General features: G+C 35.1%; 1 protein-coding gene across 4 annotated transcripts in view; it reads right to left on the bottom strand.

Annotated features, from left to right (window-relative positions):
* The window catches only part of LOC108770740 (uncharacterized), a 310,951-nt gene that overhangs the window by 247,429 nt on the left and 37,565 nt on the right, over positions 1–25,957 (bottom strand). Inside the window, exons 1-3 of one of the 4 annotated variants that reach the window (XM_018522446.1) lie at positions 25,844–25,937; positions 3,649–3,812; positions 2,452–2,751 (exon numbers count right to left, since the gene is read on the bottom strand). In XM_018522446.1, the coding sequence (XP_018377948.1) occupies positions 2,452–2,584 (133 nt within the window). In that variant the 5' untranslated portion in view covers positions 2,585–2,751; positions 3,649–3,812; positions 25,844–25,937. Of the gene's footprint in view, positions 1–2,451; positions 3,047–3,648; positions 3,813–25,843; positions 25,938–25,957 lie in introns of those variants that run through there. The other 3 variants (XM_018522447.1, XM_018522448.1, XM_018522444.1) reach the window with 3 other exon arrangements.

The following is a 25,957-nucleotide window of genomic DNA, read 5'->3' as shown; positions in this document are numbered from 1 at the left end:
TTAAAGCAACGAAGATCCAGCTTCGACCGTAATAGGCATTTAAATTTCTAGTATTGATTGTGTTTCTCACATATACGGTCTAAAAATAAAAATATTGTTCGATTTTTAATATTACAATATTTGTAACAATACAACAAATTTCTCAAATATAATCATTTTATGAGTAGATTTAAATAAATGCTATATTTTTTATGTCCAATTATTTGGGAAAGTACGACACGTAATACTATATTTCGACGATATTCCCGCATTGTGTATCGCGTTATATGAGTTTATGGACCGCACAATCTACTTATCATCGCAGCATCTGTGTATATGACACAATTTCATTAATATACACAAAAGTTATGAGGTCGTAAAGTGGAATAGTTATAGATGGGTAGTAGCTATCGATTTAAACTTTCAACGCTGATAATTAACAGTAAAATATATTAAAACCATCCAGTCTAAATTATATAACGGACTATTCCTGTAATTCGATTATTGCAACGTCCATCAGGCAGAGTGACGGCATTAACGGATAAATGTCCCAGGTTATAAAAATTTAATGTCCGTCGAGATCTGAATACTCGTGAGATTGCTTTTCTCTTAAGCGAGTATTTTATGCATTTATCATCATTCCCGGTTTGACGCTCCCTGTTATGCGAGCAATAGATTAAATTCTGAACTAATTTTTCCAAAGAAATATCATTATAATCATTTACGATTGCATTAATGGAACATATCTTCACAGCAACGTCTAATTTGCTCCAATATCATTATAAAATTTGGATCAAAAATTTCTTTTAAAGCACTTTAAAATAATAAAGTAATATTAAGTACTTCGAAAAATATTTAACGTTCTATTTTATTATTCTGTCGATCTCATTTGTAAAAAACTTGAAGCCAATATTAGTTAATTAAAGTAGATGTTATCATCTGTTATTTTATATTATTTTAAGGAGTATTGTAACTTTCAACATTTTATTAATACCGTAGCAACACGCGTTTGAGGACTTCTACCCAACTTTAGATAGGTTCATTTCACTTTGATGTCTCTTTTCTCAATTGCCGTGCAGAAAGCTGATGCGCCATTAATTGTACTCGTTTGCGAACTTTCAGCCAGTCGTGGCTCGTTAATTGACACTATCAATCCTTCGTACAGGTATCGTGAAGCACACTTTCGCGTTCGCCACTCGTCGTTTGCGCTATAACCCTGATTGCCAAAGTTCGAATCGTTAAAAAAGATTCGGAGAAATGCGAAAAAATAACGTTGCGCGATATTTCATCGTTTACCGCGCCACTTCTTTTCTTCCTTTTTCGCTTTCCCGTCGGACGAATGAAAATATGTCGCGTAAAAAAGAGGAAACGCATGTGCGCTCGTTTTGACATGTTTTTTCAGCTCGTAACGAAGCGACGCGCGGTCCGAAGCATAATTTATCATAATGTATTATCATACGAAAATGAAGATTAGTGTACGTGACAACTGCAAATATCGCATGTTCATGCATTCCCCGGGAAAATCATGAGGAATGATAAATGACGTTAATAAGTCACATGCACAAGAAATTAGTGACACATTATTATATTTTAACTCTAACATTAACTTTGTATTTTATTACAGCGTTCACTTTTTTCAGTCGAGTCATTTCATCATAAGCACTTCACCGAAAATGTTGAAGTACTTAAAATTATGAAAATTATAACTACAGAATATTAATCCAATTTTATCGTAAAATAGAAAGTCCAACTTTCTTTCCGTTTCGTTATCATCGCTTTGCACCAATTAGACGCCAATGGTAAAGGATAACAATTGTACCAATTTACCAATGGTAAAGAATAACAAAAATATAATAATTAACGGTTTCTTCCACGTACACAAGTTAAGTTTAGTGCAAGATCATAAATTGATCGAAATTTATTATAATATATAGAACCAAACGTTTCAGTCTGTCATCAGACCATTTTCAATGGTATTACATAGATTTGTTATTTTACAATAATTTTGAATAAGCATAGATCGATATCATTCTCGTTGTCATTATACATATCATTGTCAATACTTAATTTATAGTTTACAAAGTATCATCTATAATCTTCGTCAACTGCATAAAATCATAGAAAGCAATAGTATCCATGATTTTATGCAGTTGACGAAGATTATAGATGATACTTTGTAAACTATAAATTAAGTATTGACAATGATATGTATAATGACAACGAGAATGATATCGATCTATGCTTATTCAAAATTATTGTAAACAAATTTTTGTAACAAATCTATGTAATACCATTGAAAATGGTCTGATGACAGACTGAAACGTTTGGTTCTATATATTATAATAAATTTCGATCAATTTATGATCTTGCACTAAACTTAACTTGTGTACGTGGAAGAAGCCGTTAATTATTATATTTTTGTATTGATCCACGGTTAATTAGTAATTTGTAAAGAATAACAATCGTACTCACTGTATCCTCCCACGTAGATTGGCGTCCATGTTACTTGAGTATAGGCCAAGGGAGTTGCTGCGAATAACACGGCGCTGAACCATACCGCCCGACGTACCGCACTCATTTCACTAACGGCCTCGATAGTCGTCATTTTTTTCTCACGTTTCAATCAGTTCTCCGTCTCAATATCATCTTCTCCGACATGCCTCCGCTACTCCACTCCGCTTTTATTCGCTACGTTCGTTCCTCTTTTTCCACTCTTTTTTTTTCCGTCCGACGAATACGGGCGCCCAACAATACGTCACGGCCGTTGAATATCTACGCAATCGAACGAAACTCTCGATACTACCGTCGTTTTATCCCGTCGCATCTAATAGCTGGTATTTTCATATCATTGCAATCTGAACATTGCCGCCCGACCGATAATAGCTCGAAGAAAATTACAAGAATACGCTGCTGCGTGATTTATACACGCATAATATTTATGTGTAATTCAATTAAAGCTTTCAAAAGAATGATTTAAAGAATTTCATTAAATCAAGTCTGCGTAATAGGAGCGAAGGATTGATATGCGAATGGATTGCCGAGGGATGAAGATTCAATAGCGATATTAATTTTGAGGATCGAAGATATCAAGGGGAGATATCAATAGAGAGAGTAAGATTTTTGCGCCATTGATTGAAAATAGAAAAGCGCGTGAAGCGTTTTTATTGGGCTCGCGAGTAATTAATCTCGCGAATTCTGGGTCATGGTCGAGAGTGCGAAGCAGCGAAATTAATTAATTAAGCACGATCACGCGTCTCCGTTCTAATTGATGCTCGACACAAATTGGTGCTTGACACGCTCCGTTATATTACCATTGACGACAGATATGGAAATTTAGAATAAAAGGGATAGCGGCCCGTCGTTGTTTATCAGACGCACTTTTTCCGCGTCATTGAGCGAAATGGCTTTACGTCACGTAAAATTTTGCACTCTCGCTGCCGTTATTCCTCTTCTCGGACAGAATCTTCATTTCTGCACGAGTCCTGATTTATGCACCCTATACTTCACGTTCCTTCTTCTCAGAACGTATTACTCCGTTCCTTCGGGTATAACATGAAGACACAATCATCGCTTTTACCGACGGCGATCGCGAGAGTAACGGCCTTTCTACTCCCGCTGCTCTCGCTCTTCTCTACTTTTTTACGCTCGTAACATGTGCGAGACCGTTACCACTATTTTCCGCCTTTTTTCTTCCTTTCGGATCCACCGGACGCCGGTTCTTTCTCACTCCCAAGCGGAATTAGACTCATGTAGACCTTTACTCGTCCTCTTAAATCCTTCAATGACTTTGCCCAGATCAAAAAGCTTTTTTCCACCGATACGAGATCCCCCGTCTGCAACAAAATAGCAAAATATTTCATTAGAAGAGTTCCTTTGACGGATGATCATTAAGAGATGAAGCACAGACCAAGTCTCAAAGAACTCTTGTGGAAAATTCCAAGACTAAGAGAAACTATTAGAACCTATTTTCCGCAGATTTACACGACCGCCAGAAGCGGCTTTTCTAAATTAAAGTATTTGTCACATTTTTCACGTGGAATTTTTATTCGTACAATAAAAATAAAAATTCACAAATTCTACTCAAGGATTGCGTACATAGAGCTTGAATATTCAGTAATATTATTAAAATATAAATAGAAAATCGTGTTAAATTAATTAGTAAATCATATTACATATAATAATAATAATATATGTAAATATACTTGTATTTAAAATACAAATGTACATATATAGTATCGGTTGTTCGGAAAATTGTATTTTTTTAAATAATTCAATCATTTTGATTCAATTGCCTATTACTTATATAAATGTAATGTAACAAAATTAGTATACAATTTTTAGAAGTAGATATCTATCGCAAAGATAGATAAATCGAGAATAAGAGAGAAAATGTCTTCAATGACTATTTAAAAACTTAAAAAAATATGTTAAATAAAAAACCACTCCTCTATTAATTAAATTTTATCACTTATTTTATCTAATTTTTCTAAATATAAAACGTGAGAGCATGACGGACATAATAATTATCTTATACGGTTACTTTAATTTTCGTCACGTCTCAATCGGAATGAAATTCATATCGCGACGAGCAAGAAGAGACCGCATAGTTTCTAGGACTCGGCTGCGATGGCATTTGCATTTTCATCTGCTTGGAAATGTCGTCGATGTCTCGTTAGCGTATCTCCATCGAGGCGACGAGCGGTGCATAAGACGGAGGTCATGGTTTCCCCGTAATGTTTCACGAGGTCGCTATAGCGAGGTAGGACTTTGGAGGCCGAAGGGGATGACGACCCCATTATATGGTGACGCCAACGGAAAAGGGGGAGTTGACAATTCAGTTGTACATAATGTGACAAGCCAAAGTTATCCCATCGTTTTGCCGCCAAGTGTTATTCACTCATCGTTATCTATCGTCGGTTTTATCACGAACTTGTCCAGCAGTTATGAAAGCCACTCTACGTTCTGCAAGGACGACCTTTATACATTACCTCATATAGCGCATCGGTGGACACGATCGGGTGCTTAGCTGCAGGAACTACCTGTTCTTCTCTCCCCTCCCCCACTTCTAGTCCTTACTATGCACTTATCGCTCGTCCGCCTTATTAGCTCGTGCTATCTTCTTAACTGCTCTTAACACTACTTTAACCGAGATTCCTGAACACTTTCCTGCACCGTAGCATTTTCCGGTCTACGATTACGTTCAAAGTAGAGAGAGCAACTTGCAACTTTCGCTGTCGCATCATTTCAGAATAAAGAAAGTAACTCCGTTAAGGAGGACGTTTTTCTCAAGTGTATAAACTCAACTCGTGTAAATAACAGCATTTCATAGTCTTTCTTTTTCTTCATCCAACATTCATTTGGACAAAATTCTTTTCTCTCCTTTGTCTCTTATGTCTCTTTTTATATCATGTAGAAGTAAAAGAAGCGAAACGTTGGACGATAAATAACTACCTCTTTTCTTCCATTCAAATAGAAATGATTGCGTTAGATGGTTGATCAGATACTGACTTTATCTACTAGGACATTTTTTTAGTACAATTGCAATGTTTATTACGTCTTTCTTATCATGCTTTAAATTATTTTTTGTCCCTACCACGGATGCAAATGATATTTTTATTCGTTAGATTAAAATGTATTTTTACAGCAATATATCTGATTCAAATTGTTCCGTCTGCAATAGTGGTTTTTAGTTATTCCATACCGCTGATCTCGTATTCACCAGCCACCTCGTTTGATCGCCTCTTGCATACGATCCTCCAATTATAATTCGTCACTCCCGTCAGACACTTTCGTCGTAACAGTGTCAAGTGTTTCTTCCCCCTTCCAGAATGGCACCCTTTTTTTTATTCTCTTTTCTTTTTTAAGCAATCTCCATTGAGAAGCAACTGCCGCTATAAACAGGTCTATCCGAAAGGTGCCAATGTAGTTAATTTAATCCAGGTGCTGATTGGACACGCAGCCAGGGAAACAGTGATCGAAATAGAAGAAGAAACATGTAACTGAAGTCAGCATGAAAGAGCGAAAAAGAAAGCCGTAAGTGGCTTGTGATTGTGCCATGCAATTATGGCTAGTTCCGTTTGATAAAGCCGACCTAACGGTAAATGAGGGTTTCGGTGAAGGAGAATCAGAGCGGTTACCAGAATGTCAACGACACAAAGGCCGGGTCAGCTCTGTCTCTTTTTTCCTCTTTCCCTCCCTTTCTACATCTCTTCCCGGCCCAGCAATCTGCAATTTGCTTCCCGCTCGGAAATGTTTTCTATCCGAATTGTCTCCCTTTTCAGTTATTACGTTTTGCTATGTATATATACAGGTAAGTAGAAATAATGCTCTGATAGTTATTATAATCGAGCATCTTTCGCACGTCGCCAAGACAAGCAGTCAAATTTAATGTTCATGCCAAGACTAAATGGCCAAGTTCTCCATAGGAAGATCAAATGTCCGAAGAGGCAAATAGCTATAAGTAAATAACATTTCTCGTTGCAAAGATAATTACTCGGGCCGCAGTTCGCACGAGTTCACGCCGTGTGTCTGGAGTTTGCCTCGCTTCCTCCCTCTCTCTCTCTCTCTCTCTCTCTTTCTCTATCTCTCTCCTTTCCTCACCCTTTATCTAACCCTGTTTCTTGATGCTCCGGCAACTTCTCGTTTAGCACCGCCGCAAATTAGCCTGCAACCGCGTTTTCCGCGTCCATCTACAAGCGCTCCAGCGAGCGCGTACGCCGTTTTCGTTTCAAGGTGAAGCATATGTTCTTTGGCCGAGACTTAATTAAAGGACCGCTATCTCTTGTGGAGATATTAGCTCGCGCTGCCTGGTTTAATTTAATGCTCATTAAATGTTCATTTAATAAGGTGAAAAGAATTATGTAGGGCTCAATCATCCTTGACTTGAAAGGGTTACTAAAGTATAAATAATATATAATAGCTGTATGAAGTGTAGCTCCTCTCGCACAAGTATGCCTTTGATAGTATAAAATATTTCCAGCTATGCAAAATTTCTAATTAAACCAGAGAGATGCGAATAATAAATTTATAATCGAATATATCATATATTTGAAAAATCAGAAGAAAAATTTAGATATTATACTAATAATTCGTCATTTGCTATAATATCTTGAGACAATAAAGACGTTAACATTGACAATAATTAGTCCGCTGATTTCTGCTGTAAATGTGCAAGGTTATTGAATATACGACGAACCAACATAATTATTAATCGAGTTAGGCTTCAATTAAACGGAATATCGATTAATTACGCATCAGAATGTATCTTAACACGTCCACAATCAAGGCCTTTAATTGTCTGTGGCTTTAGATGACTGTGCGCTTCGTAGTATAATTAATCATCTGACCATCCTGCCGATCAAACCACTCGAAGTGATCTTTCTTGTGAATCACTAACTGTAAATTCGAAATTAACGAGCAAAGTCATTCGCGCGTCATACTAAGATTAATACATATATAATGATACTGAGCAACAAAATCGTCATTGTTACATAAAATTTTATTGCAAGATATTATTGGAAGATAAAAATAAAATAGACACTAAATTATTTAAATTTTGATTTAAATTATTAAATCCAATATTACTATGTGTGCTTACATAATAAATTCTCCCTCTATATACTTATAATATAATAATTTTCCAAGTATTACGCAATTACAGAAATTGTACGATAATTCGTTTGTAAATATCCATTTTATCGAGAAAACATATTCCACTAGTAGGTATTTGTTGAAATATGTAAAGTAGAAGCAGCCATGCTTGCGGCTTCGGTTGTCGTTTGTTGTTATAGTTGGAAGATATATTCTTGGATAAGACTGCATGATAAAGATATATGCATCGAGCATTAATATTCAGGTCAGACCGAGCGTGAATTCTGTAGCGAATGTCGCACTATACTGTAGTTCCACAAGCGCTTCTCAGGATGTACTCAAGTTGTATTCGCTGTTTCGCAGAAACACACATTAAACGTCGTTGATGCCTTCTATTTACGGATGTAATCACATCGTATTCAAATGTCAGTATTTCTTGGAACTGTTGTTATCGTCAGATAAATGTGTTTCCATGTAAAATTTTATAAATCTCTTTCGAGGAATTTTTAAAAGACCGTATTTAAAATCAACCCAACCGTATTTTTAATTTCGTCATTATAAAAAATTTATTTAATCATTAAAAGTATCGAGATTAATAAATTTATCGTCTCTCTCCCTCTTTCTCTCTTGAATTCGTTTGCCTGATAACTTTTTCTTCTCCGTTCTAGAGAACACATCGACTGCACAATTACCACATCTCCATAATCAGTCAGGTTTCTAGCAATGGTCCCATGTTTGCCAGCCGGAACGCGGTGCATTTAGTTTCTAATGGAGCTTAGCGACTAAAGATAATGACACGTTCGTTCCGCAGCAGCAAGCAACCTCCGTCCGAAATGTCGCAGCACTGCCTCGTGCTAGTCCAGGCACCAGACAATATTTGTTTTTCACTTCAACAACTACGGCAAACGTAACGCCGCGTTGTTTGCAGGAGTAGAACTTCGAACTAGCTACCAAAGGATAGGGAACGTCTCGTACGTGTTTACCGAAGCGATGTTTATTCGCGAGCAAGGTGTGTTATAATCGAATTTGTAAATTACTTGAAATTTGAAAAAAAGTTCCATTATTGAATTTTTAAATAATATAAAATTATACTTGATCAAACAAGAGCAAAGTATTAAGATATTTCTATGGAAGATATTTTTAAATGTAGCATGAAAACACGTTCATGTTTTTTGAAATAATTTAATTACAAAGAAAAATACGTATCTCCTGTTGAACTTTAAAAGTTCGTTATGAAACAGATATTTAACATTGTTTTATGTTCCTCGCAGATTCTTATTTTATGCAAATCTTTCTTTTCGGCACAGCAGTACATTTCGGAGGAATCTGGAGTATTGATAATTATTATCTACCTCGCGAAACTGCATTGCCAAGAACGTGATATTTTACAACGAGTGTAAAAAGAGAAAAATACATGAACTGACTAGAGTCGTAGCAATATAGAAGGAAAATGGTTATATATACATATATATCCTGCGATTCTTCTCTCCAATTTTTTGAATTTAAATTCTGGACGCAGCCATAATGCAAGCAAATAATAAATAAAACAATATATATTTTGTTGAACCTGTTTCTGCCTCGCCATTTTTTTGTATTTCTTCTTTATTCCAATCGCTTTGTATATATTATTAACTGACGAAGTCGCTTCCAAATAAACATTAACTAACAATAATATAACATTAATGTTATAATTTCACATTTAACAATATAAATATAATACAATATATTATATGTTGTATTATGTCGAGTTAAATCATAACTCAATACAAATAAAATAGAAAGGCTACAAGCCAAAACAATAACTTTTAAAGTAGTGATACTAGACAATAGCTGAGCAAGTGTCTACACTGAAAAAAATTTCTGGTTAAAAATGGACGAATCAGAATTTTATGGTTAAATTTATTAGAATTCTAGTTGAGATAACCGAAATTCTGGTTGATACAATATTTCTGGTAAAATCTACTAAAACTCTTATTTTTACACCAAAATATAATTATATCAATCAGAATTCTAATTATCTTAACCAAAATTCTAGTAGATTTAACCAGAAAATTCTGATTCGTCCATTTACCATTAAAATTACTATTTAATCCAACCTGGCCATTTTTCTCAGTGTACGCAAATTGCACATATTTTTACTAAGAAAATTACTTCACTTATTGAATAAAACTCTATCAAGTTCTTGTTCATTTTCTGCGCCATATTGTCACAACTAATGAGAAAACAGTATCTAATAATACTAGATAACAATTAAATAGAAAACTACACATATTTCAATCAGAGCAATTTCGACTCTTGCATAAATCTCAGTTCCCTTTAATTGCACTTTGAGGGTCACACTTTACAGATTTCACTATTTCAATATAAATTTCAAACAATTAATTAAAAAAACGCTTTGCACTTCGATACGAAGATATTTCAACATTCGCTCTCGGATTTGCTCTCGGATACTTGATCGTAGATCTATGTATTTTCCCGCGGTACAAGCGCCGGGTATTGTTCCCCAAGCATGCATGACAAAGTTGCGGCATGCGTTCACTCGATGAGTACGCGTTGAAATCTACAAATGCATACGTATCTATGGCTCGTAACCGTGCTCCCTCCTCCCTTCTCCCACACCCCAGGACGTCATGCTCTACTTCCCGCACGTAGCCCCCGTTTTCGCGTATCCGTATCCGGGAAAAATATAGTTTCGGCCGTGTGCAAGTGCTTGGAGACGCGCCACCAAGATATACGATACCGACGCGATTTATCATCGTGACAATTTCGAACAGAGCACCCGTTTCGCAGCCACCGTTTTCCACCCTATTCCCCTTTGACCCCTCGGCATCTACTCGTTGTGCACGCGGCAGCTTTCGCCATCGCATCACAACGCCCTCCTGAACACGCCGTTGCACCGTCTCCGTTCGAGAACTGCGGCAAAAGTTGCTTATATGATTAATCGAGCCTTTCCCGCCGGCTGCTCTGTTTGTGTATATACGCGGAAACTCTTGCCGAAGGATTAAACTTCGTTTCCTTCGTGCCGTGGCAGATGCGCGAAAGCAATCACTCGTATGTGGTTTGGCACAGACACATATCGATAACGGCGTAGTTTCGCGAGATATGTAGTAATGAAGCCTGATCTAAATCATTCAGTACAGACAGCTAATAGATCAGTTGAAGTCTAGAGGAGATCTATTGAAACAGGACAAGATGAATAATGACTATCGGCCGAGAGAAGACAATACATCATGCAAATTCCAATTTTAATCAAGAAAGATTTTATCGCAGTTAAAAATCCATTATATACATTTTAATTATAATTGCTATAACGTTAGCTAGCAATTAATTTGCATATACGATCGAGTTATCAATTATTATAAATGTATTTTAAATACATCGAACAGTTTTATCTTTTAATGTCAAATTACAAATTGAATAGGTAGGTAAATGTATAACCGTTTAATACTTAAAATCCTAATATTATATGGTATTAATAAAAAATAAATAATTTCTGTTAAACTTCCAGTTTAAAGCGTGAATGCATCTGCAAGATAGCTTTGCAATCTGACAGTATGAATAGGCAAAAGCTACATATCAATATGAGCCTGGAGGATAGTCGTTGCTTTTAATAAACGTCGCTTCGTTGCGCACAGTATAGATCTCAGTATCAGTTGCATCATGGGATTAGTATACACGAGCCTCTTTTTCCTCGTTGCGAGTAATTTTTCAATTTAATTAAAGACGAGTGTGCTATAAATACTCAGAGAAAAAGGGAGGATTTTTATCGCATCGCCGCGTAGCAATATTCACTGCGAAACGCGCTTTATAAAAAATATCTGGCCGGTCACGAAAATAGGCGTAAATCTCCGTCGTGAATTTCGCATTCGTTTTCCTTTTGCTCGTGGCAGTATGAAGCACTAGCGTCAGATCATTACCCCACCTTTTGTTCCGCCGCGTATATCAAATAAATGGGCAAGGATCGCGGGCGCGAAAGACTAGTAGCACAATGCGCCGGGTATCTACTATATTTTAGCCACTCCACTATCCGGGCATAACGTAGTATATACGCGACAGTCGCGAATTTCAGCTGTCGTAAACCTTTTTCATAGCTGGCCGCGGCTTTGCACGCGGTTTCAACTGCGTTTCTCCATATTACGTTTCAATGTTTCAATAAACCAGAAGCGTTCGCGTCTTCTTCGGCGAATACGGATCGTAAAATCTAGTCGTGCAATCTAGCATCTAGATCTACAAAATTTGCGTGATTTTTCTCAAAGTATAAAAGATAATTGTTGCGATTAGATACGAAGATACGAGGGAAACGCGCTCATTCCCGACAATCTCTGAAATGTTATCGGTGAAACTAGTCTGTGTGATCTGATTTACGAAAAATCTGACTCACCATCTAGAACACGGGTCACGTGAATAGACTTCGAAAGTAATCGTTTTTAAGTGCCGATAGCGTCCGAGTGACATTACATATCTCCTAAAATCCGACAGGGTAAAGTTTATAATCCTAACGCGACGCCAAGGTAGCACAATCGTGTTGCCGACCGAAGTTCCCAGGATCAAAGTAATCCCGTCCCGGTCAAAGTTTTTTCTAATTGGCCAACGAGTTAGCCGCCCAGGTTAAGAACCGGAGGAGGTCATGGAACGCTGCGGCGACGGCTTAGGTGAAAGAACGAACGAGCGTTTTCCACGAGTTTCCCCGCGACGCTTTGTCGTCCGAAGAGCGCTCGTGGAATCTTCCAATTCGACTAAGAAACTCGAACGCCTCTGCAGCCAGTTTAATCGAATTCCACTGCAGAGCCAAGGACTCCAGTCCTTGCTTCCGATCTATATTCTGCTCGTGATCCATACACGTGCACGTACACGCGTCGGTGTGTACGTACGCGCGGTGTGACAACCTGGAAAAAGGATCGGATTCTCCTCCATTTGTTATCAGATCGGTAACTTCGCTCGTCGCAAAAACGATAACGGCTCCGGAAATCCCTTCCCGAAATTTCTCGAGAGACAACCCTTCGGTAAATACCTCCGTGCCGTTTTTCGTTAAACCAATCGATATGAGTGTAGAGAGAAGCTGTCCCATTGTCCTAAGTACCTTAGTCATTAAAGTATTTGGAGTATCACTCTGCAAAAAGCTATAGTAAACTTTTACTCGAGGTGAATGAAGTAGTTACACAAAAGTTACGAGTATTATTCTGCTATATGAAACGGTAAATAATACATACTCAGCAAAGTGCGCGTGCATGTCATCATAATTTCGGTTAGATTACAATATATTACAAGAAAGTTTCTCATAGATTCAACTATTCGTGGGCAAAATAAAGAGAGGGATTGCATTATGTCAATACGCTGGGAGATAAGCATTTTGACGTCTAGACGAATATATATGTTCCGAATATAGAATCCATTTCGAAGGAAAATATTACGTGCGGTCTGGTTACAGGTCTCTGGTGCGGCGATCGCTGTATCGAATATCGATTGGCGGGAGAAAGCCCACGTAGGTTGTAAGGCAAGTTTCGTTAAAACGCATCTATAGTCACGGAAGATTCAGTTTGGAAGTTGCAGCGAACGCGGTAAATGTGTGCGTTAACTTTTGATGATCCTCCGGAAGTAAGCGAACGCGCGTTCAGTTATGAGTAGGATGAAGAAACCAACCGCCTTCCGCTTGAGGATATTCTTTCGCTAAATAAACTAAAGCAACTAGGAATCACTGACTCTCTAATTTCCGACAAAACTTGCTTTTGTTTCGGCTCCGACTCCAAACGATGATTCGTGGTTCATCTTCAACCAGAATCTACATTAACTACGTTTTCAATGTCTTCACTTTGATTTGTATTCAAGTTGAAAATTCACTTCTCTTATGCAGTTTCTTCAATCTTGAATTCATCTTTAGAGAACAAAACGTACCCGATTCGACGTAAGAAAAACGAGAAATCTCATTCCTACGGTGAGATTTATGTTCCTATATACGCGTTCTTTGAAATTTGAAGACTTGCCAAGAATGTATATTGCGAGTGGAATATTCTCTCAATATATCCTACATCATGTTATCGCAGAAACTTATCGTGCAATAAAATTAAAAGCACATTAAAATCTGTTCATAAAACAGAAAAGAAATAATATATATTTAACAGAAAATCCTGACTTATAGAAATTCTCCTACAAATTCTTGCATTATTCAAAAACCCCATTTCACGACGTCGTGATTTATACACCAGCAGAGTCGATATATTACTATCCATATTCGATCTAATCGTAAATTACAGCTCACAATGTTAACGGGAAATTTTTTTCCCGGTCGGCTAACGACTTAGTTAATCACAGTATTTTCGAGATGGTGTGTTCTTCTTCATTAAGGTTCTTCGTTAAGGATCGCGCCCTGAAAGTTACTGCGTTTACTTTTGAAAACGTTGTTACCCGCCAACCAATTACTCGACCAATTACCAAGTTTCACAGTCTAGAAGTGATTGTTATAATTCGCATTTATCGCTGCTATTTATACTCGTCAAAAGTTCCCACGTCAGAAATTGGCGCGAGTGCGTAAAGAATACTAATTAATTACAGAAGAATTGCTTTAACTTTATCGTTAATCATTTTCCGCAGCGTCTTTTGCCGGCGAGAGAAAATGTTTCTTTATCCCGCTTTTTTCTTCCATTCACGTCATTTCCCTCCTATATAGTGCACCAGGAGTTAATCTACTTACACGGCACGGTAGTAATAAGCCAGACCGCATGCACGTGTTCCCTCTCCGTTCTTTTGGTCGTCCCTTTCAGTTAACAGACTGACTGGCAAGTTACGCTAATAATATTAAACTACGTACATTCGGAAGTGAACGTTGTCAAGCTGATCACTCGTGTCTGACCCTCTTCGGTTGACTTTTTCATAGACCTGTTTTAAGCGAGTCGACGCTCTTGAGTGGAAAGCGGTTCTTGCAGATGACAAATCAATACGGATGTTCTACTTTTGCCATTAATGTTACAAGCGATTACTTCCTTATACTCTTCTTAATTAATATTACACTTCTTAATTAACATGTTCTGCATGATAATTTAATAATTAAATTTAAAAAAATCAAAGCTATCATTAAAATCAATTGTGTTTCACATGAAAATTTTTAAATACGAGAAAAATGAATTTTCACGAGATTATAAAATTATTAACCGTGCTTGATTGGAGTTTGCTTTTACACGTGTGTGTACCATGCAAATGTGGCATACAGACTTTCACGTACGTGCATCCCGCCTCTAACGAAATTGACTAGAGAGTCGGGCCAGAGTTATGGAGGCTGGTGCCAATAAAGTTAGGCTAGAAAGCGGAAAAGTTAAGCAGCTACACGTCAGGATATATTCTAACATGGAGGGTTTAGAGATGTTAAAACTATAAAATGTCGATTTATATACATACATTGATTTTGAATTATCTAAGTTTGATTGTTTTAAGTTCAATTTGCCAACTATTGCTTTAATTATGTACTATCTAGTTAATTAACAATTAAAATGACTTTTTCTAAAAATGCATAAAGAAATATACACTATAAAAGAATCCTAGAAAGAAAAATTAACATTTTGTAGAGTTAAAAATGCTTTTATTAAAACTTTTGCATTATCTCGCAGAGTGAATTTTTTGCATCAAGCGGATTTAAAACGGTGAAATGGATTAAGAGTTGCGTGCCAATTCCATACATTAAACTATGAAAAACATTCGATGTACATTTTATTTAATATTGAGATGGAACGAAAGTTCGTAGCACTACTAACTTCAAAATTCAAGAAGCCTTAATTTCGTTAAAAAAGAATGAAATTTAAACTTAAGGAAAGAATTTTAAAGCTGAAATCTCTACTTTCGAAAAGTCACTACGTCTTTTAAGTTTCTATGAGTTTGATAATTTTTACACACAGAAAATTATAAACTGGATGAAATTGGAAATTTTCTTCTCGCTTATGGAGTACCTGTCACGTGCTCCAAAAAAACTTACGAAAATTTTCGACTTTTTAATGTGAAAGCTTAAAGTTTAATTTCCCTACGAAATTACTTTTTTTAAATATTCTTCAGATGTTTTGCTACTAGGTTATTACCATGATGGAAGGGCTAACATGGTGTGTGCAACTTGCAAACATCTCTCTCTGAATCTCCGCCCTCTCTGTCTATGAATGTCGATAAGAGACTAAGGCTGCCAATTGTGTAACGCTAAACATGGGGCGAATTCATAATCCGTTTTGATTTTAAAACTGTCTCAAATAATGTCTTAAGATGCTAATATAATCCTCGGATTAATTTATGACATCTTAAGATTGTACTTAAGACAGTCTTAAATGCAAGAATCGACTATGAATACCGGTCTGTTTCACGTTGTGAAATTGGTACTGAATCTTTCCTCGATAAACACACTTTATGTTTCTCTTCTGTATAGAAAGAAAACATACTTTATGTTCCTCGGATTAAATAAAAAGAGCATTTTTTTACTTTGATTGCTCCATTAAATATCATCAAAAAACAGATTCTTAAACCGAAACTTTGTTCTATCGACTAGTATATAATTGCTAAATTAAAAAAATATTTTTAAAGAACAACACATATAGACAAGATACAAATAAAGTAGTGCTACGAACTTTTATTGGAACCCAATACATAAATTGTATATTATATTATTTAAAATAATAACTTAATGTTGTGAAGTAACAACATCATTATTAAAAATATAAAAGTTAATTCGTTTAAACACAAAAAATTATAGTAGGAAGACACATGTTAACAAGTGATCATTATCTTCCGCAATATGATAATGTCACTCCTTTACACCTTCGGAGACGAACTTTAATTTCCCGTGTCGCGAATGAGCGCCAGGAACAATCATTCTATGAGAAGCAAAAAGGTGATACATCGCCCACGCCTTCAGCGTCAGGGCGCACTCATGGATAAACTAATATCCTACTGACCGTTATCTGTTAATTACGGGTGCTTCTTGCGCTCGGCGGAGGATATCTCCGTTAAATTTCCACTGCACGTAGACGGCATACCGTGAGTATCAGCAACATGTGTGGGTGTATATGTGTGGACTGACTTGTGCTCGTTCCCCAGCTCGTATAGGACGATCCACGTATGTTAATTTATCTCTAGTGTGGTCCGGCGCCGTTCTGCTTCGCCCTACTACTCGAGCAATCCACTGGGGATTTCGGGATTCGAGCCGAGTTTCGGCGAGTATAGCGTTTCGCTTATCCACGACAGCTAAGGCTTAAATTATGCGACGCGATACACGCGCGTTACGCCAGGCTGAGGAAAGCAATTAAACAATCGCTGCGAATTTGCAGGCGACAACGATAGCCGCAGTCTCATCGTTTCTGAACGGATGCACCGGATCGAGCAGACTACATGCGACGGACTGGAAAGACTGCGTTTTGTATTCCGGATATGGAATTACATGTGCATAATTCGCCTCGTAATGGCGAAAGCGATTGTATTTCGCGTAAAAGCCTCTGCTCAGTATTGCAAAATTAATTGTGTTTACATATTTCGTATATCTATAAAAAAAATAAATATTGTATAACGGGTCTTCCAGATATTATAACGTAAAATGTAATGAAAACACAAATATGTAGAGTTTAAAAATAACGTTAAAATTAATTCATACACTCGACATATAATAAAAAATGTACAATAAATATATTGCTGGTACATTTTACATTGTAAAGTCATTTGTTGTATCTCTAAAATAATTTAATTATTTTAAATAATTTAATAATTTAATTTAATTAATAATTATTAATTTAATTTAATAATTTAATTTAATTAATGAATTGTTTTTCCGGACTATAAACGCAATTAAAACTACTCTAGTAATTGCGAATTAAATTGACAAGCAATTTAATAATTTGATGTTACCATCAAACATCATATTATAAAGATGTTAATATGTTGAAACTGTTAATAAATTTATTGCGAAAAATATTACCTCGACCGGGACTTGAACCTGGATCTCTTGTGTTCCGTACGAGCGTCCTAAGCCATTAGACCACCGAGGACGCTCGTACGGAATACAAGAGATCCAGTTTCAAGTCCTGGCCGAGGTAATATTTTTCGCAATAAATTTATTTACAGTTTGAACATATTAACATCTTTATAATATGATGCTTAATGGTAGCCTCAAATTATTAAATTGCCTGTCAATTTAATTCATGATTATTAGAGTAGTTTTAATTGTGTTTATAGTCCGGAAAAACAATTCGGCGCACAGTTCTAAAAAGACTACAATATGGTATATATGCAAGTACATATATGTATATTAGTATAGTGTATATTAGTAATTCAAGATTGTTTAAAGCAATGAAGATCCAGCTTCAACCGTAATAGGCATTTTTCTACAGTGAAAAAAAATATAGTCAATTTTAATAAATATTTAGTTGAATACATGCCAACTAAATATTTATTAAATATAAAAATATATTTATTTGATACAAGAAATGTTAATTTGATTTAACAATCTTTTTTTTTACTAAACAAATATTTATTTACTGTAAGTAAATATTTAGTTGGCAGTATTGAACTAAATATTTATTAAAATTGACTATATTTTTTTCTCAGTGTAGTATTGATTAATTTAATTATATCAAATTACTATTTAAAAAATTTATGAGCATTAATTTGTATTTTTAAGATTTTTTGGAGTATTGTATCTCTTTTTATACATTTCTAAAAAAATTCGTTTTAATTGGATATTAAATAGACTGTTATAGACCATACATAGTTGAAGTATTAGATAACAAACTGAACTTAAATCAAATTTTATTCCTTTTTATATATTACGATTTCATAAGTTATTATTTAACTAACAGTTTAGAATCTTGTTATTCTCCTTTAAGTAACACTAGGATGTACTCACATCACATTTGGGAATAAGGCATTGTGCCGTATGCGATGTTACGTAGCGCAAGGGCTTCCGAAAGCACGCTATTATCCACGCGAACGGCTATTGTTTCCCGATAATACAGTTGCGATTCGGTTCTGATAATCGTTCCTCCTCGAAAGTAGAACGACGTGCTTTTACCGCGGAGTCGTTCCCGCACATTTAAGACTACATAAAATCTCGACACAACGCGCATTTACGGATCATCGACGCTTTTTTTCTTTCTTTCATCGTCGCCCGACATGATGCTTGCTTTGCAACCGTTTTATTTTACGCGATAGTAAACGATAAAGCGTTTTGTCAGAGCATATTTACTGACTTTGGTGAATTTCCCCAACATAAACTTGTTCAATTGCTTCACGATCGACGTAGGTAATTAATTTATGAAAATAACATAAATATATTCGTCTGCGAATTGTATTTTTCTGACGGGCAAATTGGAAACTACTCTTATTATAAATTAGATTTTTGCACATATAATTTCAAAACAAACTTTACGGTAGTTCATCACTATTATGTGAATATCACCGAGCTTATCGTGATACTTATAAACTTACAACGCACGTTATCCGCATTCGAGCGGAACTATAAGTCCGTAAATCCATGACAAACGAGACTCGACGCTAATAACGGAGAGTTAATACGACAAACAGTGCAAAATTACAATCAGAGTATACACAAGCAACGAGGCAAACTTAAAAAAAATAATAATAATTTCCATTAGCCTTTATCTCGCGAAAAAAGTTATCCGAGGATTATTGGTAAATATTCACGTTTGTTACGAGCAGCTTCCATTGGTTACCGCATTTCATTTTATGACGAAACGTTAATCCAACTTCTCGTTATTACGTCTCCACTATTCCTGCTCATCATCGGATGGATACATCGTTCTCCGTTAGGCGAAGTTGCGTCTGGAATACCCGGCGATATTCGAATATACGGTGCTCCATTATAATGCATTCGAACGCGTGTACGAGCATCGTAAATGGGCAGCCGGTGAGTCTTCAGCATACGGGAAATTGAGTGGTACCAGAAGGATCATAGGAAACACTGGCAGTCAATCTGAACGAAATGGCCGAAAGATATAACTCGTCTGTGGAAAGTTACGAGTGCTTCGATTATCCGGCGCAGTATTACAGATAAATCGCCAAACTAAATTGATACGTAGTTATTTTATTGTATTTTAGGCAATATATTTCTACAATTTATATACATTTATATATACACTGGAAAAAAATTTATTAAATTTTAATAAATACTTATTTACTGTAAGTAAATATTTCGCTAGTACTATTGAAACAAATATTTATTAAAATTCAGCAAATTTTTTTTCCAGTGTATGTATATCTATGTAATTTTATAAAATTATATTTAAATTAAAAAATACATTCATCAGATATAGAAGAAAATATTTTATAAATATAGTTGAATTTTTAGAAAAAGGTAAAATGCCTATAAATCACTTTTACGCTTTTACTATTTACAATGATATAAATTTGAAGTAAATGTCGTTAAATGAACAATCATGCGGAACTCATTCTATCACATATCCTACCACGCAGTATACGTACATGTTATTACGATTTTTATATACTTTTTTGTATATAATATCAGAGTGTCTCAATTTTGTACATGATATTGGACTGTTATTGTATACGATGTATTTCCCGGTATGTGTTTTCTATATTTTTCTGTTATATAGTTCTGTGATGGAGCATCTGAGCTCGTGACATAAAATCTCCGAGGAGATGGGTAACTTTATCCTGTCTTCCTCGTAACTCGTATAACCTCGAATATTACATCTGACAAGGGCAAAATGGAAAAGACGAATATTTCTTTTGCTTCCTACTTTTATCACATGTCGCTCTTTTGGAACCTTTCAATGCTCTTCTTTTGCATTTCTTCGACTCACTAATACTTGGTCGGTATTATATACAGTTCCAGCATTCTTTGCATATTATTCAAATCTTTTGTGACATACATAGGAAGCTCATAAGAATTTCTTTTTCCTCTTTCAAAAATTTTGCCAAAATTCAATTTCCTTCTTTTACTACAATACTCCCATTTATTGTAACATATTTTTTACAATTATTATTTCCTTTAAACGTTAATTCGAAATTTTGAGCATAGTAACCATTCATTGGGTACCTTTATCGAAACATTGTTGAAAATAACATTAAAACCAGAATGAAAAATTAAATTCGCTCTTTGTTATTACATAAATAAAATAGATTCTTTCTCGTGTTTTATATTTAATATTTTATTCATATTTCATGAAAAAATTTTTTCATATTAATATAACAATGTGTTCCATGTAATTATTTAAATACACGACATTATTTTTAAATTTCAAATTTTTCTATAAAATAAATCATTATAAAAATATTTCTTTAAACGACTGATGTTGCTAAGCTTTTCTACAAGTTCTTAAGGTCTTTTTTTTTCGAGAGATTTTTTTCTGTGTAAGTCAACTATATATTATATATTGTCGATATCAATCAATAACTTTCCTCATCGTACTCTTTCCAGTCAGTTTCCGCTAAAAATAAAGTCAGCAACGAGACCCCTTAAGCTCCAAAACCGACGAGCCGATATCTCTCATCGATCTACGGACGAAACACGAGTAACTCACGGCGGTCTTATTTACCGAATCACAGATTCGCGCGATCGTTCTTCCAAGTTGTCAGGTGGATCGAAAGTTTCAAAAGAAATATTTCTTCCCTCCCCAAGTGTGCTGCTACTGCCGACCTCGCGGAGGAATTTACCCGGAAAACATTTCCTTCCAGTTGAAGTGCTCCGTACCGCGCGAAAGTCCTACCCTGCGAATAGGAAGTTCCAGCACGTCGAGTAAATTATGGACCCTGAGTAGCGACACGCGTGATTCCCAGTTCGACCTGACGAACGCGCAGGCGAGTATGCAGGGCGCCGAGGCCGAAGGAAACTGACCTGTGATGATAAACGAGCGGCCAGATCAACCGATCGTATAACTTCTTGCTCCTTCCTACAAAACGTTGTACTCTGTATCTATGCTACACCGAATCGAGAAGTGGTTCACGTCACCTGGTAATTTATTATTCGCGTGGGTGCAGTGAGTTTTTAGTTCCTGCCGATAAGACATCGTTCACGCTGCCGCTTTACATTCGTAAATTTATGCATCGCGGTATCGATTTTTGTACAAATTCAACGAAGGTACAGATAATTTCTCTTTATAGATTTGTGAAGTAAATTATTATTAATGTTTTTACATTAATTACATATATATATTATATATTCGAATCGAAATTTTGCTCCTACTTTGAATCTTAGTTTTAAGATGTATGTAGACTCTAAAAATTTATAATTAGGATATGTGGACTCTAGAGATTTATAATAGGTTTTGATCTAATGAATATATTGAGCTCCTACGTTGAACCTGAAAATAATAGTTATCGGAAAATTTCCTACCTTTTTAGTTCAAAAGAAATTTTCTAAATAGAAGCTGTAGATTAAGTAACGTTAAAAGAAGTCCTATTTGATTGTTCAAATATCAAAACAAGTTTATAAGTCTACTATTAATTAAGTCTATCTAAGTATTAATTGAGATTGAAAGAGATTCAAAGTAGGACTCGGATAAGATCTAATGTAGAATGTCTTGTACACAATAGCGTTTTATATTCTAAGATTTCGTAGTTTATTGACACGATACTATAAGTATTATTTGATAATAAATAACATCACTAACCGACGCAGGTAATAAATTTATTCTTTCTTATATATAATTTTTATTAAAAAGCCGAAAGAAAAAAGGACTACGAGCCTAAGATTAAAACGTTATAAATTAAAATTTTAAATCGTTAATAAATAAACATGTCATATAGTTAAAATATGAAACTTTAATTTGCCGGCAATAAACAATAAAACAAAAACAAACATTTCGATCCGTGTTGGATCATTATCAATGTAAACAAAAATAACAGTGGAATTATTACAAAGATAAGATATATAAAAATTATAGTTCGATCTAATCGCAGTATTAATATCATCAATCTCGCTCAGTATAAAGTAAATATTATAAGGATGTTGTAATCGGTAATCATGTATTCCTCTGGTTTATGTATGTAGATTATAGACAAACATAATTGTTTCTTAAATTATGTGTCAATATAATTAAGAGTGCGAGCGTGGCGTAGCAGGCAGCGCATGAGACTGCTGTAGGGTAAACTCGGGTATAATGGCCATAGTTTTTTAAAATGCAAAAAACGTACATTTGTTCTTGTTACTTTTTAACAATATTTCGGATATTACTTTCACTGAAGGTTACAGTAACAAATACTATTGAAATTAAAAAGAAAATACTTAACAGAACTTTAATTTTATCAAAATATTACAAAGTATGCATTGGCCATCTTATCTGATTTTTAGGGAAAAGATGGCCATGATATTAAGAAAGATAGCCATAGTATTTATAAATAAATAGTGAAAATAAAAGTATTAATTATAGGTCACATTGCAATTTACGTATCTTTATTGTGTATGTAATGTTGATTATGGCAACTTAACTGTAATTTATTAGACATTATAACAGTTTTTAGCAAACACGTGCAAAACTTTGCAGATAGTCGAAAGAAAAAATATTAGATAGTATTTATAATATTGTTATTTTGAACAGTGTACTCATATGAACTATTGTAAATATTGATTATCTTTAAGAATTACTGTAAAAATGCACTATTTATCAATTATTGAAGAAATTATAGCCTATATGGCTATCTTTTCCGTATGGCCATAATACCCTAGTTTACCCTACCAGAGATCCCGGGCTCGATCCCAGGCAGAACCGAAAAATGTTTTCGAACGCTGGCAGCTCCTCTCGGAAGGCAATGGCAAACCACCGAGAGTATCCTTGCCAAGAGCACTTCTCTGATAAATCGTCGTTCAGAATCGACGTTAAACTGTAGGTCCCATATGACTGTGTACAACCAGCGTGCACACCACAGACATATAAGAGAAGTCGCGAACATCCATTAGTCGATATGCATTAGAATAAGAAGAATGTCAATATAATATAAAAGTCGTCTATTCTTAGGCAATGCGATGAGAGCGAAAATATAATCATTTCTCTAAGAAGTTCAGAGACGATATCGTCTATATAGGGTGCGTTTCGAGTTACGCATGAAGCGCATGATGTATCATTTGTCCTTGTTGTTTATAAAGTCAATTAATAAAGAAGAATAAAACGATACATCGTGCGTTTCATGCGTAACTCGGAACGTACCCATAGAAATGACTATATTTTTCACTCTCATCGCATTGCCTAAGAATAGACGATTTTTATATTATATTGACACACAGTTTAAGAAACAATTATGTTTGTCTATAGTCTACATACATAAACCAGAGGAATATATGATTACCGATTACAACATTCTTATAATATTTACTTCATACTGAGTGAGATTGATGATATTAATACTGCGATTGAGAACGAACTATAATTTTTATATATCTTATCTTTGTAATAATTCCACTGTTATTTTTGTTTAACATTGATAATGATTCAACAGGGATCGAAACGTTTGTTTTTGCTTTATTGTTTATTGCCGGCAAATTAAAGTTTTATATTGTAACTAAATGTTTATTTATTAACGTTTGAAATTTTAATTTATAATGTTTTAATCTTAGGCTCGTAGCCCTTTTTTCTTTCGGGTTTTTAAATTTATTGAGCCTTATTATTGTTATAGTATAATTTTTATTATTTCTCGTTCTTCCTTTTTATAACTTTTGTTATTTCTGAATTCTGATACAATGGACTAAGAATGAAAAGCAATTTGATAAGCAATAATCAAAAGAAACTTGAATTATTTTTATCGTAAAAGATGAACAGGAGATTTAAAAGAAATTTTTATTTACGCTAAAAAGGATAAGGATTTTTCTTACGCGTTTATTACGTTTTCTTTAAAGGTGTCACAGAATTGAGAAAAGTACGATTACCAGAGATAAGAAAAAGAAGATACATTTTATTTGCGAAGGACGACTCGTGATCTTTTCAGGAGTAAAAAACTCCTCCGTGTGATTCGATCTTTTTCGATCCAATTTTACCTCCCTTAGTTCTATCAGTGTTATTTACCGCTTCTGTACTTTCTTTTTTGCTGTACATTAGAGAATCCGCAGTAAGACCGGTCGTAATGAAAGAAGGCGTCTTTCGAGGGCGAGAATACGGAAGTCGCTGCAACGGAAACGCAATATTTTCCTCTTGAGAGGTGCACCGATTCGAGTCGCGTCAATTCAACTGCGAGAACTCTCCGTGTATCTTCATTCGCCTCTTACGACAGACAACGGTCGTGATATATTCCGCAAGCTCGCTCGAGACTTTAAGATACAAGAAGGAGAAAATTAAATAGGACATGTAACAGGCTCCGCGATATTCTATATACCACTTCCCTCGGGCTATGTGACGCAAGAAGATTACGTCGAACCAACTCCGCGAGTTTATTTCGACGCATACGAACATTCAAACGCAGTTTCGGAACCGAAGCTGTGGTGTAACCCCCGCCTCGATTTTTTTTTTTTGCAAGCAGCGTATTGTACTCGAGAATGCATTTCATGGGGCATACAAAACTCGTGGTCATGCGGCTACAGAAAGCTAAAGCTTTCGTTTATCCCTGCATTCAAACTAGATTTTGCAGTTTCGGAAAATAAACAGTTCGCGCATTCAATTTTCTATTATACCTATGTAAAGCGTTTTAATCTTTTCGCTATATTTGCGACAAAAGAGACGTTTTTTTTTGTATATTTATAGGATTCACATTTTTTGGAATAGATGATTACATTCAATACTCTACTTTATAAACTGGGTAAACATATAAATTTTAAATATTACATAAATTACCCTGGATTAAATTAAAAACGATAAAAGAAATATATATACGGCTTATTCCACGTACGCTGGAAGACAGTAGCGAGACAGATTATATTTTATAATCTCTATATATTTTAAATAATAAATGTAGACGTTTCGGTCTATATTAGACCTTTGTCAATACAACGTAAAATTATCTGTTCATATATAATGATGCATCAAAAGTTATGACTATATTACATTAATAGGTGCTTATCTTGATCTAGGTAGAAATTATTTTAACGTAAACCGCAATAAAATGTTGTTCTCCTTTCATTTTGTACAATACTTGATTATTTCCATATTGATGTTAATTGTGTTACATTGACGTATATCCTTGCGAGAAAAATATGCTTATCCCGTGATGGCATTGCAGGATCCACTTTCTCTTTGAATTCACATTTAACGACATTATTGCCAAATACTATCAATTCAAGAAAAAATAAAAAATAAAAAACACAAAATGTTATCAATTTAAATTATAACAGTTTTGATAGTCATTAATGTTATACCTTCGTCAAAATTGATTCATTAATTACACAATACACAATCATCCGCAAACGGATTATATCAATTTAATAATAACTCTGTGAGATCTTTATACATCGAGCGACTACCCGTACTGA

The sequence above is a fragment of the Trachymyrmex cornetzi genome, unplaced genomic scaffold, assembly GCF_001594075.2.
Source record: "Trachymyrmex cornetzi isolate Tcor2-1 unplaced genomic scaffold, Tcor1.1 scaffold131, whole genome shotgun sequence".
NCBI lineage: Eukaryota > Metazoa > Arthropoda > Insecta > Hymenoptera > Formicidae > Trachymyrmex > Trachymyrmex cornetzi.
The sequence above is the reverse complement of the archived record's forward strand: the minus strand, read 5'-3'. Positions and strand labels throughout refer to the sequence as shown.